At 35.6% G+C, this 22,877-nt stretch overlaps 1 protein-coding gene across 4 annotated transcripts in view; it reads right to left on the bottom strand.

Moving 5' to 3' along the window:
• Positions 1 to 22,877, bottom strand: part of LOC106878984 (octopressin receptor) — a 257,954-nt gene that overhangs the window by 30,513 nt on the left and 204,564 nt on the right. Inside the window, exon 4 of one of the 4 annotated variants that reach the window (XM_089365828.1) lies at positions 20,736 to 20,791. The exons of 2 other annotated variants lie outside the window; for them this stretch is intronic. In XM_089365828.1, coding sequence (XP_089221954.1) covers positions 20,765 to 20,791 — 27 coding nt within the window. In that variant the 3' untranslated portion in view covers positions 20,736 to 20,764. Of the gene's footprint in view, positions 1 to 20,250; positions 20,792 to 22,877 lie in introns of those variants that run through there. One more of the 4 variants, XM_089365827.1, reaches the window with a different exon arrangement.

The following is a 22,877-nucleotide window of genomic DNA, read 5'->3' on the forward strand; positions in this document are numbered from 1 at the left end:
TTTACATCCTCTCAGCTTGAAAATTTGGCTGCAACTGTTGCAAGTTCACTGTACCCCATTCACTTTTTTCTATACTTTTTCAAGTCTTGCCAACGCAGAGCTACTAAATTATTGCCTGATTATATATACATACACATATACACACATATATATATATATATACACATACACACATACATATATATATGATTCAAGAATGGGAAAGAACTAAAGGTAAATGTAAATATGAATTGTAAGAAATGAAAACAAAGCAAAAATCTCATCTACTGCATCACACACATCGTGATGAGGATTACATCGGAGAAACAAGATCAAAATTAATTAGCCATGTAAGAGTGTACAAACAGAAAATTAAGAATTTATCTTTTAGAAATGTTTCATGTCATCAACATCTAGACATTTGTGCAACTTCAAAATTCTAGATATTTTTTACTTTGAAAAGTAAAAAAAAGAAAATGATCAACTACGAAAGACGAACAACAAAAAAAAAAAGAAACAAAGAAGTAAAAGAATATTTTTATAAGAATATTAAATTCGAAACTAAACCAGAAATAGTCAACTTCCTCTATACAGATTACTCTATAACACGTGTGACTGAAAAGTTGTACGAAAGTGCTTACACACAATACGAAAACTTTATTAAAAAAATGTTCTTGTCATGATGGTTTTCAAAAAATGTAAATAAAAAATTTAAATAGTTAATAACTTTTAAGAAAATCTTTCTTTAAAATATTGTGACTGTATCAATTATTTTTTGCAAAAACTTATATATATATAATATGTACGTATGTACGTATGTACGTATGTATGTATGTATTACACACATATACAATTATGTAAGAAAATCGCTAGCGAAAGAGAACTTCCTCAGAACTTAAAAGCCTTGGAAACTCTATTATGCATTTTAAGCAGAATAAAATTTATGGATTGTATTCTAAAACATAGTACATATATTTAAAATACTTCTAGGTAACTTTGATTTTTTAAAAACTATTAAAACTAATGGCAAACATAGCAGTTAAAATGATAGTCAAAATTTGGTTTTTGCGGCGGCAATAACTACGTTTAGTAGCTTTTAAGGTACTTGGAACTAGTTTTCATGAAGTATGAAGTTTGGAAACAATAGAACTCAAGAGTCAACAGCAGCAGTTAAAGTTCTACATAAGTAGACGGTGTCTAGGCGATGAAAGGAAGAATTAAATTTTGACATTTAAATGGTTAAAAATTGCATTTCGTTTTCTAAAGGCTAGACAATTATATTTGAGATAAAAACCACTAAAGGGAAATCAGGAAGTGCGCGTGCATATGTGTGTATACACGTATATAACATACATGTATACGTATGTGTGTGAGTGTGTTTGCCTGTGTATCTATGTGTGTGTGTGTGTGTTTGTGGTTGTGTGTGCATGTGTGTGCTTGTCTACCTGTATATTGTAGCTTTAACAACTGTATTAAACTTTTATATATATAATGGCTTTTAAATGGTAGTCCGGTACATTTTAGCTCTTTAAGAACCGAGCAAAGACGTACACGACCCTTCCCACACCTACATGTACATACAGACGCAATATCCAGTGCATGTTTAATGCATCATTCACACAAACCCATTAGATAAGAATATATATATACATATATTATTTCTTTTATTCGTTTCAGCTATGCGGCTGCGGTCATGCTGGGGCACCACCGTGATTTTGCACCCTTTCTACGGCCTTCTTATTTTGCTGATTTCTTCAAAATGGTGAGATTTCCTGTCACCAGTCTTGCATGTACCTTTACCCTGGTTGTTGGCTCATTTGATGTTGCCTTCATCTGTACTTCATGCCGGGACGTTGGATCGTCTGGTATCGTGGATAGGAGAATGTTTAGTTCCTTTTTTACCACATCCATATCCAAGTTGTGAAGGTGTTTCAAAAAAAATTTTGAGCTGAGCATTGAAAAGATGTGAGCTTTTGAACTCTAAACTATTGCAGTATCTGGTCCTTGCTTTAGATGGGGTGGATGGTACCTTTGGTACTACGCAACCGCGTCCAGTTCGGACATTTGTATAACAGTTAATGCCGAAATTAGGTACAAGCCCTTCCAGAATTTTTCATTTGTGGATTATTACATCTCTCTCGTGTCTTCGCTCCAGGGAGTAAAGTCGTAGCCTTTTCAGCCTTCCACTGTAGTTCATTTCTGCACTGTTACCATATTTTTAGTGTAGTAACGTTGAATTGTTTCGAGATCCACTGTGATATATATATAATATAATATAATATAATATAATATGATATAATATAATATGATATAATATAATATAATATAATATAATATAATATAATATAATATAAAGAAAATGGAGAGTGTGAACACAGGAAAATATCATTTTGTTTATATAGTAGTCAATTTTTTTGTGGTTTACGTATATTTCAATTCCTACATTCATTCATTCATATTTTGTAATTAAAATTGCATTATGAATTTAAAAGGTAAAAATCTCCTTCAGGGCAAAAATTGACATATATTCCTAAATATTTATATACATTCTAATGGATGGAGAGCGCCTTACATACTGAATAGCAGCATGCGTATGTATGTTTGTGTGTGTCAGCATGCGTGCCTTCGGATTCCATTCTAAAATAGCTAGAAGTTAAAATACGGCCATAATGGACAATGGCTAGTTGCAGTCTTGAAAAACTAGGTCCTACTATTAATACCAAAAGATAATCTTTATATCCAACTTAACATGGAGGCCTTGTTAGAACAACGAATATTGCGTTATTAGCCTTGGGAGATCTTCTCATATAGGCACTTCGTGCATAAAAGCACACAGAAAAATTGTAGCAGACGAGGGAGATATTTTTCCGCAATCCTAAAGTGCATAAGCAGTGGTTAAGCAAGGTCCAGCTTCCGGAATCTGTCGCCAAACGGGAGTTTTCGAACACAAAGTAATGATCTGTGTCTTGAAGAAACATGAAGGGATAATTCACTGCAAGTTTGTTCCGATCGGTCGAGCCATCGATACCAACCTGTACTCTGAACAGCTGGATCGGATGTATTCCATTGTGCAGCAAAAATACTTGGCATTGGTTAGCAGAAAGCAATCTCTTTTGCAACATGACAACCCAAAACCTCATACAGCTCGAACGATTCTGAATAAACTCCAGGAAATTGAGGAAATCGAACTGATGCCACACCCAGCATATAGTGCGGACCTAGCTCCCTCGGATTATTACTTGTTCCGATCTATATATCACTTCGTGCGCTCGCGTTGCTTCATAAACCAAGGGGAGGTGGAAGCTTCAGTGAGGGAATTCTTAGCTTCGAATGACAAGAGTTAATATTAGCGTGGGATTAAAGATGTGACAAAAAGTGAGTTCAGACGGGCACAACACAATGGTCTGTACTTTGAACACTAGGCTGTTTGTGTTGTAACTTGACAAATAAAGCAAATAAGTTACCAAAATATTGCAAATCTTTTGATTCAACACAATATAAGTGGCGATGTTTTGCAAATCTCTTTAACATGTCACTCGGGGAGATTCTAATATGGGTTAGTTAGTGAGAAAGAAAGAAATTAATCGATGGTGCTTTATTTGTGAAATGCAGATATGCGTGTAACAATTTATTGTTGTTTAGTCCACTCCAGCTCAAGCCTTTCTCCAGAAGACCAAATATATGGAAAGCATTCCAGCTGAGCACTCTATTTCTTATTCGGGTTCTGTGCACCATGGAGCACAAAAACATCATTTGTCTATAGTTTCAGTCGATGGATGTGTTTCGAGGAAAAAGATTTGGCTGCTATTGCTTGTGGGTCGAACAACTATGTAGAAGCTCACTCGTTAGTTAGTTGTTCAGTTGCAGAATTTTTGTCTGCCACTGTAACAAAGAAATTGTAGGAATGAAGAGTTTTTTTTCTTGAAGGAATCTGTCTCTAGTCAACCGTAATTGTAAAAACCTGCGATCAAGGACATTCCTCTCGAGAACATCCGGTTGCCCGTTCTGGCGCAGTGCATCATGGAATGTACAGTTCGATTTAAGAGAGAAATTTAGCTTTTATTCTTAGCACATCGACCACGTTGCTCAGCGGTAGAAAACTTGCATACATTAAATTAAGGAGATTTGCATTAAAGAAGAATTTTTGATCTCGGAGAAACATGGATGAGTGTCAAATATTTCTGAAAGGAAATAATCTCCAGGTACGAAATAAGGTAACTTATTTATTATATTGTAAGATGTGGATGGATAAGTTAATAGAATCAAATGAATAAACGAGAAAAAGAGATAAAGAGAGAGAGATCAAGAGAGAGAGAGATCAAGAGAGAGAGAGATCAAGAGAGAGAGAGATCAAGAGAGAGAGAGATCAAGAGAGAGAGAGAGATCAAGAGAGAGAGAGATCAAGAGAGAGAGAGAGAGAGAGAGAGAGAGAGAGGTGGTGGTGGTGGGTTATTTTGGCAAACATAGCTGATCAGAGTGCCTGGGCACTTCTTGGACGTTTGTCAGCTAAAGTTGCCAATATGCTTCGTGACAACTTCAACAAACCGACCGATTATATTGCAACAAAATTATTAGTAGCCTTTTACGAACACTAAGAACACTCAATATAATTTTACAGTTCAGTCCTTTTAAGATGTCTCTAGACGACTCTTTAACTATGCATTTTTATACTGTGAAGTAGAGAGCTTTAACGTTTCTGATATAATTATTCAGCGAGTTGCGATGAAATGTTTACTGCTGTTGAGGGATAAACGGATCGGGCGAGCAACACCAGTAAACACCAGTAAGCAGGTCATATCTCTATGATAAACGGTTCTACCAGAAGCGTTCAGCCGTTTTTCATCATGTCAATAAATTTCTTTCACGACTTTCTTTGTATTAGTATTTGCCGATTCTAAGATTTTACTTTTTATAACGATCAGTTCATCAACTTCGGAAAGTTCTATCAAAGACACTTCTTTCTTAACTCCATTTTCCACTCAAATGCAATATTTACTAAATTTGATAGAAATCACGATATACTGTTTGTAAAAAAGGAAGGACATATTGGATTGTATACTGCATTTACTCGTATGTTGTTAAGTTGTACCCCTATTCTCGTGTTAAATCTTGGTAAACATTTCCCCCGCTTTTCATATTCAGGCTTTTCATCAGCTTTGACCCTTGTATCAGTTGCATCCTGGGTTACTTTCTGTTAAAATCAAATGTAAAATAGTGTGAGTTATATGTTGTTGTTGTTGGCACTCCGTCGTTTACGACGTCGAGGGTTCCAGTTGATCCGATCAACGGAACAGCCTGCTCGTGAAATTAACGTGCATGTGGCTGAGCACTCCACAGAAACTTGTACCCTTAACATAGTTCTCGGGGATATTCAGCGTGACACAGTGTGACAAGGCTGACGCTTTGAATTACAGACACAACAGAAACAGGAAGTAAGAGTGAGAGAAAGTTGTGGTGAAAGAGTACAGCAGGGTTCGCCACCATACCCTGCCGGAGCCTTGTGGTGCTTTAGGTGTTTTCGCTCAATAAACACTCACAACGTTCGGTCTGGGAATCGAAACCGCGATCCTATGACCGCGAGTCCGCTGCCCTAACCACTGGGCCATTGCGCCTCCACTGTGATTTATAAACGAGTGAAAAAAAAAGATATAAAAAAAAAGATAGTTAAGGCCTGGATACTTTTGGTTATAAGTTTACTAGGTCAAAACTAATCAACAGCAACGATAACACCATTAACTACAACAACAATAACAATGAATATACGATATTCACTATTAATTCTGTTATTTCTCTTCCGACGAATACAACTTGTAGCTTTACAATGCTTATTTCATAAACTACACTATCAAAACTGCACTTTACTGATCCAAACTATAAGTCAATGTTCTTTCAACAAAATATTTTAATCCAGTCAGCTTCATCTCTCTAGTTTATTAATCGAACAACATCCATCAGTGGTTGACTTACTTATCGAACATAATCTGATATTGTCAAACAACGCAAACACAGACAACTGATTGCAAAATATAACTGACATACAAAATAAACTCCAGTATGCATACAAACACATACATAAATGCATACATGCATACACACACACACACACACACACACACACACACACACACACACACACACACACACACACACGCACACATATATATATATTATACGTATCATTCGCCTACGCGCTCACCTACACGCAACACACACAGCTAGCTAAATTGATTGGAAAATCATTGAAAGCTTTTAAAGCTGTCAAAGAACCTTGCGTAAAAATACAATAAAGTAATGAAGTTGGCGCAACCTGTAGAGTGTTGGACTTTTCTTTTAACGGTTTGTAAATTGTTTCATTCAACTTTATTCCTCCCAATATATCTTATTTGGCGATCAAAATACTAAAAGCGAATTTAATAAACACAACGGTTAATTGGAACTTTTAGAGGAATAGGCAAAAATTCAAACGAAAAGCTCACGAAAACTGTACACACGTGTCTTAACAAATTAATAAAATGTATAGCAAAGAAAGTGTCATCACAGCGATGTGATACTTATTTATGTTGGAAGAAACAATTCTCCACTAACTTTAGGATCAACGAAACTCTGATAATGCACAATGATTATGATATACGAGGTCTGATTAATAAGTATCCGGACTGTCGCCATAATAACGAAGCTAAAGCATACAGAGAAACCGCCGGGCACAGATTGACCTTGAACTCTGTTGTGCATGCACACTAAGTTTTAACATTCTAGATCACTTCCGCTGTTTACTGCAGAGTCTGGGAAGAAGGTGTGTGGTGTGTGATCGTCGCATTGATCATGACAGAGAAAGTTGTCATGGCGATGCCTGCTCAAAGGCCTACGCAGATTTGCAGGAAGTGTATGGAGAGGAGTGTATCAGCTGCACACAAATGTACGAGTGGTTCAGACATTTCCAAAAGGGCCGAAAAAATGTCGATATTGACGAACGTTCTAGGAGACCCACAACCAAGACAACTGAGAAAAACATCGCAGATGTGCGTGCAGCTGTGAGGGGAAATCGTCGAATCACCAGCCATGAGTTATCACAACATGTGGAGATTAGTTACGGTTGAGTTCAGCCCATTATCACTGAATAATAATAATAATATGGTGGCCACTGATAAAATCTTTTTGGGAAAAATTTTATCCTTATGTTAGAAGTAAATTTATATATATATATATATATATATATATCTTTCATGTTTTACCTGTTTTAGTCATTAGACTGCGGCCATACTGGTGCACCGCCTTGAAGTTTTAAATGAATGAATTGACCCCAGTACTTGTTTTTAAAGCCTGATACTTACTCAAGCGGTCTATTTTGCCGAACCGCTAATGTTACGGGAACGTAAACACACCAACACCGTTTGTCAAGTGGTGATGGGGGAGACAAACACAGACACATACACACTCACACACACATACATACATATATATATATACATATATACGACGGGCTTCTTTCAGTTTCCGTTTACCAAATCCACACACAATGTTTTGGTCGGCCCGAGGCTACAGTAGACACTGAACCCAAAATTATATGGTTGGGAAGCAAGCTTCTTACCACACACACTCCTATGATTTAGGTTTAAGGTGAATATGGTACTTAAGTTTAGGCACCAGAATTGATTACGGTATTATCCATACAATTCCAAAATAAGGTGATTAAAATCAAAATAAGCACCAAGGATATCCAAAATTAATGCAGTACGATCGTTTCATGCGACTCCATTTATTTAAGCAATATGAACATTACATCAAATCTAAAATGCAGAGCAATCCTCGGCTGCACAAAGATGTAGAAATTTACTAAAATTTCATTTCAACAGAAGGACATATTTTTGTAACTACGTTGAAATGAAATTTCAGTAAATTTCTATATCTTTGTGCAGCTGAGGATTGCTCTGCATTTTACATGTGATGTAATGTTCACATTGCTTAAATAAATGGAGTTGCATGAAACGATCGTACTGCATTAACTTTGGACATCCTTGTTGCCTATTTTGATATATATATATATATATATATATATATATATATATATATATATGTGTGTGTGTGTGTGTGTGTGTGTGTATTTGCATGTGTGCATATTTATAGATACACCATTTAGTCGCTTTTAATTTAGAGAAAAATGCATACACAATATGAATACCAGAGAGGTTGTATTTCTATATATAGTTATGTAGTATATTAATGGTTATGGTACACAACTGTGCAGAATGTTGTTGCCAGTATGTCTGAAGAGATACCAATATTGCTTAGAAGTGTATCCGACGGTAATATCTCGATCAGTTAGATTGTCATAACCAGCAATATACTGCTCGACCGCGCAGACCCAACCACACACACACGGACGCGCGCACGCGCGCACACCCACACACGCACCCACATACTCACTCACTCACTCAGCTAATGGCACGGAAAGAAAACATTTGCATAGCTTTATTTGTATTGGTATTCTTTTATTCTTTTACTTGTTTCAGCCAATTGACTGCCTTTAATCGAAGAAATCGACGCCGAGACTTATTTTTTGTAAGCTTACTATTTATTCTATCGGGTCTCTTTTGCCGAACCGATAAGCTACGGGGACGTAAACACCAACGTCCGCCGTTAAGCGGTGGCTGGGGAACAAACACAGACACAAACACAGACACACACACACACACACACACACACACACACACACACACACACACACACACACACACGACGGTCTTCTTTCAGTTTCCATTCACCAAATCCACTCAAAAGGATTTGGTCGGCTCAAGGCTATAGTAGAAGACATTTGTCCAAGGTGCTACGCATTGGGACTGAACCCGGAACCATGTGGTTGGAAAGCAAGTTTCTTACCACACAGCTGCTCTGCGTCTATAATTATGATTCCCCCTTTCCGTCACATAGACATAATTGAGATTAATTAACATGTACACTGTCCAGTACATGTGTATCTGTTTCCGTCTCCACATGAACACACGCGCGCAACACACACTCACAAGCACGCACGCACACACACACACACACACATACAAACACACACATACACACACAGACACACACACACAGACACACACACAGAGACACGCGCGCCCTACATATGCTCACCCTCTCACGTCAAGTCCATTTCAATCTTGCAAAATACACATTCATGCATACATACATATATATACATACATACATACATGCATACATACATACATACTTACACACATACTTACATACGTACATACATACACACATACGTACATACATGTATACATGCCTACATACATATACAAACCTACATAATACGTACGTACGTACATACATACATACATACATACATGCATAGAGACCTACTTACACACATTCATGCCTACATGCATACATAGATACAAAAACATACATACATACATACATACATACATATACATACCTATATACATAGTTCCCCACTAAATTCATGTCTATTATATTCTATTGTTTACGTGTATTCTTAAACTCTCTCAAAATATCTTTTATTTCATTTGACTACTTTTCCTCCACTCCTATCTCTTTCCTGCCTTTTCTTTACATAAACTATAACCAAGTCCCCAGACTTAGATCCGTCATTTTAATTGATAACATACAAATGTATTTATTATTTACACTTATTCTTTATTGTTAATGCCAATCTAAATCTACCAATTATCAGTCTACCACACATCTATCTATCTATCTATCTATCTATCTATCTATCTATCTATCTATCTATCTATCTATCTATCTATCTATCTATCTATCTATCTATCTATCTATCTATCTATCTATCTATCTATCCCCTATATATATATATATATATATATATATATATATATATATATATATATATGTATATATATATATATATATGTCTATATATGTCTATATATGCCTCACTCTCTCTCTCTCTCTCTCTCTCTCTCTCTCTCTCTCTCTCTCTCTCTCTCTCTATATATATATATATATATATATATATATATATATATATATGAATTTGTCTATATACAGCAGAGTTGAAGCATTGGGGTAACCAGGATGTTCTGTTGATCTGAAGTGCTAGCCTTCTATGTCAGCATTGATTTGTAAATGTACAAAGTACTGTGAAATATGTAGCATGTATATTGGTGGAGACACGCATGCGTGGCTATGTGGTAAGGAGCTTGCTTCCCAACCACATGATTCCGTGTTCAGTCAAACTGCGTGGCACTTCGGGTACGTACTTTCTACTGTAGCCTCGGGCCGATCAAATCCTTGTGAGTGGATTTGGTAGACGGAAACTGAAAGAAACCCGTCGTATATATATATATATATATATATATATATATATATATATATATATATATATATATATATATATATATATATATTATTATATGTATTTATTTTCTCCTAATTAATAAATAACTCGGACAAAATAAATTGGTTAATAGATACCAGGGTAGCAAAGATCACAAAATAACTGTGGTGTAACTCCTGTTTACGAGGTAGAAACTTCTTGATATTTTGGGTACTTGAGTATATATAAAATTAATGAATGGAGTAAAACGCATATTTTAACTGCATACTTTTATTTCCAACATATGTTTCGAAGAATTACAATTTATACGATCCATAGGAATCGGCGATATTAAAAATGTAAACTTCTCTTCAGGGAAATGTATGAGAACCAGCTTAAACGTAAGACATTATAACCCGGTTATAATGTCTTACGTTTAAGCTGGTTCTCATACATTTCCCTGAAGAGAAGTTTACATTTTTAATATCGCCGATTCCTATGGATCGTATAAATTGTAATTCTTCGAAACATATGTTGGAAATAAAAGTATGCAGTTAAAATATGCGTTTTACTCCATTCATTAATTTTATATATATATATATATATATATATATATATATATATATATATATATATATATATATATATATATATATATATATATATATATATATATATATATGTACGTATGTGTGTGTGTGTGTGTATACTTATGTGTATGTCTTTGTGTCTGTTTGTCCACCCCATTACCACTTGACAACGGGTGTTGGTGTGTTTATGTCACCGTAACTTAGTCGTTCCACAAAAGAGACCGGTAGAATAAGTACTAAAATAAAAAAAAAAGTCCTAGGTTCGATTTGTTCGACGAAAACCCTTCAAAGCAGTGCTCCAGCATGGCCGCAGTCAAATGACTTGAAACAAATAAAAGAATAAAAGAATATACTAAATTATTATTCTTTTCTACCTTAGGCACAAGGCCCGAAATTTTGGAGGAAGGGGACAGTCGATTAGATCGACCCCAGTACTCAACTGTTACTTAATTTATCGACCCCGAAAGGATGAATGTCGACCTGGGCGGAATTTGAACTCAGAATGTAAAGACAGACGAAATATCGCTAAGCATTTTGCCTGGCGTGCTAACGTTTCTGCCAGCTCGCCGCCTTATACTAAATTATTATTCCATGATTGCAGGCTGCGAAACGACCATCAAACTACAGGTATCAAATGGTTAAATAAATATATTCATCTCTCATATCACCTAACTTTATGTGATCTGCATACTCCCACATGAAATAAATTCCTACATTGGATCTCCTGCATTTCAGCTGAATACGACTCTACATTATACTCGTCCGTATTGGATTACCATGTAGTATGGTAGCCGGCCGGGTCCACTAGAGAAACTTTCTATGATTGCCATAGAATTCTATGAATCTATCTCTCTATCTCTCTCTCTATCTATCTATCTATCTATCTATCTATCTATCTATCTATCTATCTATCTATCTATCTATCTATGCATGTGTGTTCATGAGTGTCTGTGTATGCGCGTTTATGTATGCTGTGCATATGTGTGAGTGCATGAATGTGAGTGCGGGAATGTGTGTGTAAATATATGTAAATATAATAGATTTATACAATCCGGAACGAAGAGAAAGTAAGATAATATCAAGCGGAGGCTATAGGTCAATGAAGCTTTCGTTTATGATGCAAGCTGCGATGAAAAGATTATTTCTACATTTTATGCTGACATGTCTTGGACGGCTTTTAAATATCAATTGTTTATTCCAGTGTGGTTATGTCCTATACAATACTATTATTTTATTGTGTTTCCTCCTTCCAGCTGAGGTCCCACTTTCGTTTAATGTCATACAGAACTGTACCTTTATGAATTACTGCCGAAGACTGACACAAATGAAACAATACAAAACACACACACATAGCACGCACATACACATACATAATATACATATGTACACAGCACACACATACACAATATACACACATACACACAATACACACACATTCATATATACATACATACTCAAATCTACCTCCCTCCCTCTCTCCCTCCCTCCCTCCCTCTCTCCCTCCCTCCCTCTCTCCCTCCCTCCCTCTCTCCCTCCCTCCCTCTCTCCCTCCCTCCCTCTCTCCCTCCCTCCCTCTCTCCCTCCCTCCCTCTCTCCCTCCCTCCCTCTCTCCCTCCCTCCCTCTCTCCCTCCCTCCCTCTCTCCCTCCCTCCCTCTCTCCCTCCCTCCCTCTCTCCCTCCCTCCCTCTCTCCCTCCCTCCCTCTCTCCCTCCCTCCCTCCCTATCTATCTATCTATCTATCTATCTATCTATCTATCTATCTATCTATCTATCTATCTATCTATCTATCAGTACATTTTGAACTGCCTAAGGTGACCTTGGTGCTTTTTTGTAGGTCTTTCACTCCAAGGATACACCTAAACTGTAAACAATATTTATTCCCGTTTTTGGGAAGATTTGTAATTTTTGTACACCACACACCCCAACGATTACAATCCCTATTGATTTGACTTTTCTTTGTGTGTCCCACCCAGCCCACCTCGAAAATGAAAAACTCTACGTTTGTATTTCGTCCAATTTCTGTGTTCAGCCCTGTGTGGCTATAATAAAAACATATCTATCTATCAGTGTGTGTGTCTGTCTATGAATTTATCTATCTATTTATCATCTATCTATCTTTATTTAGAAATCTATACACTCACCTCCGCATGCATTCAAACACACACGAGCACACACACACACACACACACACACACACACACACACACACCAACATACATATTTTACTTTGGTATACTGCAAACACATACACATACTCATTTTCATACATCCACAAAAGATAGTTACATTAAATACAAATTTCGATATTAAGTTCGGTTTTATTTTGGAACCATTAAAATTAGTAATATATGAACGAGTGCAATGAAGATCAAATGACGCAACAATATACGCGATGGCAATAAATTCCATTGATTGCAGCAGTTAAAGAAATGAAAGGAAGACGATATATCCTACAAGTGAGGCTATAAACAAATATGAAGATTTATATCCATTTGTACATCGGGAAATCCTGTATTAGTGATTACTTTATGCAAAAAGAAAAAAGAAAATGGAACCATCGCTCTCCAGTTTTCATATCACTTTTGTGACACATTAAAAAAGGTAACAGCCAGCGAGTATAATTCGAAAGAATGCTGATGGTTTTGTGATATAGAATAACGAGGACAAATCGTAATAAATCTACGTAGTATTTCAATGTACGTATGTATCTAGCACGTGAATACCAAAATGGCCGACACTTACTTGAAGGCTGGGAAAAGGGATATTTCCACTCGACATGAAAGAAATAATTAATATTTGATGAAGAAATTATAATTACTAAGATTCATTTTTATCAAGGCTGATTTTCTGAAATGCTTGAAATCTTTTTTTTGTTTCTATCATCGAATCTTATTTCTTTACTGCTCACAGGACAGACAAAGAGATTAAGTCGATTAGATCGACCCCAGTACTTCACTGGTACTTAATTTATCGACCTCGAAAGGATGAAAGGCAAAGTCGACCTCGACGGAATTTGAACTCAAAACGTAACGGCAGACGAAATACTGCTAAGCATTTCGCCCGGCGTGCTAACGTTTCTGCCAACTCACCGCCATCTATCATCTAATCTTTGTCTTCACCTGTCGGCTTTGTCCTGTTTGAATAGAGGCAGTCTGAACAGTATTCCCGCTGTAACGCTTCGTTTCGTCTTTTTTGTCGTGTATCGGTTATATATTACTGCGTTATCCTATATATATATATATATATATATATATATATATATATATATATATATATATATATATATATATATATATATATATATATATATATATATATATATATATATATATATATATGTATATATATAAATTTAATGAATGGAGTAAAACGCATATTTTAACGGCATACTTTAATTTTCGACAAATGTTTCGAAGAATTACAATTTATGCGATCCATAGGAATCGGCGATGTTAAAAATGTAAACTTATCCTCAGGAAAATGTATGGGAATCAGCTTAAACGTAAGACATTATAACCGATTACGTTTAAGCTGGTTCCCATATATTTCCATGAGGAGAAGTTTACATTTTTAACATCGCCGATTCCTATGGATCGCATAAATTGTAATTCTTCGAAACATATGTCGGAAATTAAAGTATGCAGTTAAAATATGCGTTTTACTCCAATCATTAAATTTATATATACTCAAGTACCCAAAATATCAAGGAGTTTCTACCTCATAAACAGGAGTTACACCACAGTTATTTTGTGATCTTTGCTACCCTGGTATCTATTAACCAATTTATTTTGTTCGAGTTATTTATTAATTAGGAGAAAATAAATACATATATATATATATATATATATATATATGCGTATATCTATATATCTATATCTATCTCTATCTATCTATCTATCTATCTATCTATCTATCTATCTATCTATCTATCTATCTATCTATCTATCTATCTATCTATCTGTATATATATATATATATATATATATATATATATATATATACATATATATATATATATATATATATATATATATATATATATATATATATATATATGTATATATATATATATATATATATATATATATATGCGTATATGTATATATCTATATATATCTATATTCACCGCATGTGAATCTTGATCGTGCAACTCTGTGCTCAAAGGCATTCTAGACGTGACCGTCACATCTTATTTTTCCAGGATTACGTTATCCAACGTGTTCTTCCTCCTGTTTCTTTTTTTAATCTTGCAAATATTTAGTTTCTATTTCTAGCAGGTCTAACAACCATGTTGAAGATTCCTCATTGGTTCATATTTTGGTTACTAGATAGATTTTTATTGCATAGACAGCGCATTGTAGAGAATGTTTTCTTTCTTTTCTCTCTCTGACATCAAAAGTATACACATACACATACACATACACACACATACCTGCATAAACACAAATACACGCACACACGCATACATAAATATAAACACACACTTATACGTACATACATACATATATGCATACATAAACACACATACACACGCGCTATTTTGTATTTCTTTATCGTTCAGTTTGCTTACTGTAAGAAATGTGGATTATAAGCCTCCCCAACCAGTGCATATTTTGACATATATTTGTTATCATGAAGTGATTTCATAAAAGTATTAAAACTGTACTCTGCAGGGATTGAAATGCTTCGAATGTTAGCATTTTTGAATTGACAGTAGTTAGAAACTATGTCAATATAGCTTTCTTTCATATAATTATCTGCACAGACAAAAATGTACAAATAGACTCGACATTTTCTGTCACTGTTTATGACATGTTTCTCTAACATGCTTTACTCAGTTTTAATCAACAGTATTATAAATTTCTACTATGTAAACCTGCCTTGGTTGCTATGTTGTCGCTCCTTGTACTTTGTCTTTGTCAAAATTGGACATCTTAAAACTTGTGTTACTTCATAATGATTTTACATTCCATTTATGTTTTGCATTACAACACAATTTCATTCGATCAAGGAATTGGTTTTGTGAAGCAATTACAAATCTCTTAGATTCTGAATCGAACATCTGTCTTTTAAATTAGATGAACAATCCAGTCTCTTTGTTACTGTTAAGTACTATGTTTCACACAGTACTTAATTTCTTAATTCTTAATTCCTTAATTTTCTCGGGTAACTTAACTTTTGGATCACTAGATTTTGTTTCTAAGCCACCTTGTACTTTTTCCAATAAATTCCTCCAGTTAAAAATACCTTTTGTTCTTTACATGATTACAAATATGATATTGAGGTTTTCACAGATGGTCGAATCGACAGAAGGGAGTATTCCCAGCTAAAGAACTGCTGGCATTTTTGTATTGCAAACTGTTCTAGCATAATTTCTAAAGCTGATACACAGTCTTATCAAACGGTCTAGTTCCTCTATACATTTATGTAAATAGATACCATGTGTAGGTAGAGCCGAACTGTGTATGCTGTAAGAAAACTGTATTATTATCATCACATGTTAGGATTACTCGCAGGACTTTTATTGAAATCCTCCCTTGAGGATGTTTCGGTAAGAGAGATAGGCTCTAGCCAATAGGTCATGGGTTTAAAGTTTTTAAAGCTTTATATGCACATAGAGGAACAAACTAAAATGCATAATGACTTATCTTGTTTTATTAATCATATTTATGTAAATTTATGTATAAAAGACACTCAAGCATTACAGTGGAGTTTTTAAAAAGTTATATTAAAAAAAAATCCACGACACATCTAAATATCCCTTGTAGCATACAATATAATATTCGCACAAGATCTGGCGTGCTGGCGTTTGTTGCCGATAGATAGGCGAACGTAGGTAAAGCAAAATAAGATCTGTTCAGAACAAGTCACCAGCTGAAAAACTCTACACGATACCAATGTTACTGCAATGGTCTCATCTCCCCGGAGCAGACTAGGACCATGCCGCCCAAACATAGACTTAACCGACCCACTTGTGACACCTCTAACCAACCCCCGGATCGATCTCTGTGTACTGCATGCTTTTCTTCCCAGAACAACGACTCTTTAAAATCCCTTCCTTTCTCATATCCTCCTACAAGGTTTTAACTTACAGAGGTTCAAAACGAATATTAGTCACAAAAGTCTCTTTGGTTAAGGGGGGGGCCTGTGAAAGCCATGGGCCCTACCTCTTCTTCCAGACCCAGCAAATTAAAAAGAAGAACAGAAAGCAAAAAGTCAAACAATCCCCATCCCCCAACCTTCTGCTTTCAAAAGTAAGAGCACACTGGACAAGGTAACCTTGGACATACATAGATACATACATACATACATACATACACACACACACATATATATATATATATATATATATATATATGTAAGTATGTGTACACACACGCATGTATGTCTGTGTATATATATATATATATATATATATATATATCCATTTCGATCGAATCCCCTGCGAGTTAACACGGGATCTCCTAACGACAATGTAAACTTTTTATAACCAAGGTATCCTTGACCTGAAGAATAACTTGCGGTCTCCCCTCGTTTGGATAATTACTACTACCGAGATTCCGCCAAGCTATGAAACATATGTAGACTGGATTTTATCTACTCTATTCCCTAATTTTAGATGTTTATTCGCATATACAACAACCCCAGTAACTAACCTTGAATTATAAAATAACTTTTTTTTCAGTTTATCGTACTTCGATACGGCAAAAATCCTCAACTTTCTGCATCAATAAACGGCGACTGCTCTTTATTGTCGGAGGTGGATTAGCACAACCGGTCAGCGGTTGCTGTGAAAAAAGTTGTGGAACGGAAAAGGGGCCAGGGGATCAGTTTAGGAGTTGTGTCTCTTGGGTGGGTATGCTGTGAAGCCGGCAAGAGTTATCTTGAAGTAGGGTAAGTGTGTATTCTTAATATGGTGCTCCTGTTGGAATGGGATGTGCGATATTTGTAGCGGTGTCGTCTTATGTATAATTTTTCCGGGGTTGGGGTGTAGATATATATAGCTGTATTCATGACGGTGGGATTGTTAGCGTGAGTGTGTGAGGTCTGTGTATATGTGGGGTACAATTTATGTGAAGGGGTATGTGCTGGAGGAGGAAGACAGTTTATTTTGTGGCGGACACCTCACAAAATAAATTCTCTCCCCACCCAACACATACCTCTTCACACAAATTGCACTCCCACATATACACAGATCCCCCCACACATTGCACACCACATACTAACTACCTCCACCCCGACTTTATCCCTTACAGAAAGAAAACACAGCTATATATATCTACACCCCGCAACACAGCTATATATACCTACACCCCGGAAAAAATTATACATATGACATCACTACATATACCACACACCCCATCCCCACAGAAGCACAACATTAATTATACTCACTTTCTCTCTTCAAGATAACTCTTGCCGGCTTCACAACATACCCAACCAAGGGACATAACTCCTAGACTAATCACCTAGCCCTTTTTCATTCCACCACCTTTTTCACAGCAGCTGCTGACCGTTTGCGATAATCCACCCTCGACAATAAAGAACAGTCGCCATATTCCCTTCCATATCGGCTAACTCTGATTAGCGTAAAGTTATATAATCGGTTTGTTACCTAACGCTCCATTGTATTCTTATATATATATAATGACGTTGTATTCTTATATATATATATAATGACGTAATGATCCTTAGTGTTCCAGTATTTGAAACTCATTGCAAGAAGCCGATCTACCTTGGAATTTAGCGTTTTCTTTTACTATTCCCAAGTTATTCTTGCAGATATTTTATTGCTTTTATTATAGAAACGTTCGAGTTTAACAACTCGCCTCACCCCATCCAGCTGTTGTGAATATGATATATATAATAATATCTATCAATAATATATTAATTTTATCTAATCTAATTTAAAAAAAGACAAAACTTTTGCTTAAATTTCTTTTCTTTATATATAATTCAATTACAAATTCTAGTTAATCACATTAAAAAACGCAGCTCACTCTCAACAAAAATTTGTGGCAATTGCTGCGGCTACTACTACTACTACTAATACTACTAGAAATTATTATTATTATTATTATTATTATTATTATTATTATTATTATTATTATTATTATTATTATTATTATTATTATTATTATTATTATTATTATTATTTAAGATTCTGAGTAATAATCTAATATGCTTCTGCTATTCTTTTATATTTACTCGTGTCCACAGTTTAGTGTATTGACGTATTGATTACCTAATACACACACACACACACACACACACACACACACACACACACACACACACACACACACACACACACACACACACACACACGCGCATATATGTTCATTGATCAATAATATCTATATATTTGTCTTCGTGTCTCTACATTTGTTTCTTGCCTTCCAAAACAATCATTGACAGCAGTATCAAATAGATGAACAGAACAATAGAAATTCGGCTGTGCAGTTAAGAAGCTTGTTTTATAATCACGTTGTTTCGAGTTCAGTCCCAGTCCGCAGCACCCTGGGCAAGTGTGTCTTCTATTATAGTCTCAGGTCGACCAACTTCTCGTGAGAGTATTTGGTGGACGGGAACTACGTAGATGCCCTTCATGTATTTATCGCTAGATGACTTTAGTGAAGTCCTCTCAAGTGCAAGCATTCGTTCCTGATTTTCGGTTCAAGCGATTTTCCTTGTCTTCTTCCTGGTTCAGAAGCGTACATGGCTGCTGCATCGCTCTCGTATCTGAGCTCCACCAATTGTCATGATTTTGGTCTATTCAGCGCTAATCGGCAGACCGGTTTTCGCCCCCAATCTATATAGGCTATCTGTCATGGCTAGCAGCATATCTCTGTCGGAGATTAGTAACGTCAGGTCGTCTGTGAAAGCCAAATTTATCAGTTTCTCCGGTTTCCGCGTTTCCTAATCAATGAAATAGTTTTTAACCAAAATTTCTGTGTAGGCATCCTCACATTACGGAAGCGATGCGGTCTTGAAAATATCGTGGTAACATAGAATTACGTAACGTGAAATAAATTTCCCGTTGAATTCCATATTACATAGCAGTCGAGTCAAGATACATTTCGCGTTACGAAATCCCACTTTACGGTGATATTTTCAGGATCGCAATGCCTCCATAACGGAAGGACTGACTGTATTCTCTCAGTCATTTTAAGATCTGGTAGATACTACGATACTAGACACACACACACACACACACACACACACACACACACACACACACACACACACACACACACACACACATACACACTCACAGTCTACGCATCGCCGAAGAGCTGTAACAATATCGAAACGTAAGAAATTGTCATCTTACCGAAGATTAAACTCACTTCGCACAGCGTGCCTCACTCCAATGATTGAATTTTTGATAAATTTAGGTTTCAGAATTAATTCATCTTCTTTTTGACAACATTCTATGATTAATACTATTAACTTGTCTCTTTATTACCTGTTTCATTTTTCTTTTAGCTCACTACATTAAATATTATATTCGCACTTAAGTGTTCGTTTATAATAACCTGCTGACTCATAAACGTGTAAGAATTTGCAGCTTAAAGCATACGGTTTCAATAAATTTTATAGAGTCAGTGTTCAGTCTTTAGTAGATTGTGCTTTCAGTGGTTATTTTTGTGAACTACCGTTTCAATTGCAGACAGCTAAATTACACAGATTATACAAAACCCCTTTTATGCTGTCTAAAACAATTTATTTAACGATCGTTTGTGCCAGAAGCTTAAAATCTTCAACTGACCCCTGCATTCAATTATTGTACATATGATCACCATGTTATTAACTCTTCTATAATGATATCAGGACTTCAGTATCCTTTATGTTAGTAAAATTACCTTCAGACTGGACGGTTTTGGACGTAATATCACTGGCGGTTGATGTCCTTGGTTTTCTGTTAAAAGATCATTGAACCAATAAAAAATATTTTCACAACAACAACAACAGCAACTACTACTACTACTACTACTACCACTACTACTACCACTACTACTACTACTACTACTACTACTACTACTACTACTACTACTACTACTACTACTACTACACGATAGCTCATGATGCCTCTGTATGATGTTATCTTTATCGAAATACATTTCTTGTATGTGAACCTAACATACAAACACACTCGCACAGATATATCACATACACAAATAAAATAGTTACGCGTATGTCTGTATATTGTATATTATTTGTTTATTACATTTTATTCTTAAAGAAGATATAAGTTTTCAGTACCTCTATAAAAATGATCAAAATATATTTTCTTGACCTAACGAAATTGCCCCGATAAAAGTTCATCTTACTAATTATTGTCGTTGTTGTTTAGCTTAAAATGATTCTAGCCTTTATTACCCAGTCTTTGTTTCACGGATAGTGTACCTCAGACTATATCATCCGAAGTATCAATTTTTTTAGAGACAACAAGGTATGATTTGAATGTATTTGACTACGTCTAGCAGGCTAACGACAGCTTAGAGGCATCTTCGTTGGCCCGTTAATCCATGCGAGCAAGCATTTCTGGTATCGACTGAGAACATGGCCCATCTAACTAATATTGACACCAATAGTTGACAATTTACATCGCACGATTGTAATTTGTTTTCATAAAGAGATTTTCATGTGAAATTATGTTCCAAAATGAAATTTCGTTATATTTTACATAGGCCACTACCAACTGCTTCATGCCTTTCTGTGACGTCATGCTAGCATTGGTGATTCGTAAGCCATCAAACCAGCGAGAGATTTTTTGTGTAGTCATTCAATCTGCCAGAAGGAGTTAGATCTCTCTCAAATCACAACCCACTGCCTTATAAACAAAACAGACACGTTAGCCACAGTAGTTTTATATATACAAAAACGACCAGATAGTAATGGCTGTAATGTCTTCTATCTACACAGTCTGATGTAACTTGGGGCTATACAACAACAACAACAACAACAACAACAACAACAACAACAACAACAACAACAACAACAACAACAACGACTGGTATTTTTGAGTTATCTCAGTTGTTCTACCCACTCTGATAACATTTTCAGATGCAGAGTTTTGAAAAAGTAACACACACTATTTTAGCTTTGATGGCGTCAACATAATGAAATATATTTTCTACGTACTGGATATGCTTGTCTGTGTTCTTCATGTTCCATTCGAATTAAGTATACTGTCCAAATAAGATAAAACTAAGAAACCGTTTGAGAAGTTAGAGTATAAACGCACAGTCTAAACAGCTAATGTAATCAATAGCTTATCCAGTCGGATAACTCACCTTTAAGCACTTCCTCTCTATGTTCTGTGTTATTACACACATGCTCAAAATATGTAAAGAAGTTATCCACATTTCTTTGTGCTTTTCCACTGACATCGGCAGAATTTCCATTATTGGTGATATTTTGCAAAATTATAGTTTTGTCTGCCAATATTCACGCCAAACGCCAGACACACTTCTCACAGTATGTTGTCTCTATTTAATTTTTATCAATTTAAAATCTTGATTTGACTCCCTCACCTGCCGTGATGAAACTGTCATTAACGCTAATGACTCGTCTTCTCATTAAAGATTTAATCTTAATTGTTTAAAAATTACTTTTTTAGCTTAGAACACTATGTTAGCAAGCATTTAACATCGAATATATTCTGTACTATAGATGGTTTCGTTCAACAGAAAATACTGCCAGATTATCTGCAAAATGCAGATCTTTTCAAGGAAACAGAAATTATAAACTGCACATCCATATGCTAATATGATTTTTTAATTAACTATCATAGAATCTATTGCAAATAGGAGGATTGTAGATAGCGAATGCAGTCCAGTCATTAATATATTACCGTTGTAAGGCGGCGTGCAGGCAGTATTGTTTGCAAGTCGTGAAAAACGCTTAGCAGCATTTCGTCCGTATTTACGTTCTGAGTTCAAATTCTGCCGAGGTCAGCTTTGTCTTCCCTCCCTTCCAGGTCGATGAAATAAGTATCAGTT

This window comes from Octopus bimaculoides, chromosome 18, assembly GCF_046866305.1.
Source record: "Octopus bimaculoides isolate indiv1 chromosome 18, ASM4686630v1, whole genome shotgun sequence".
In the NCBI taxonomy this organism is placed as follows: Eukaryota; Metazoa; Mollusca; class Cephalopoda; order Octopoda; family Octopodidae; genus Octopus; species Octopus bimaculoides.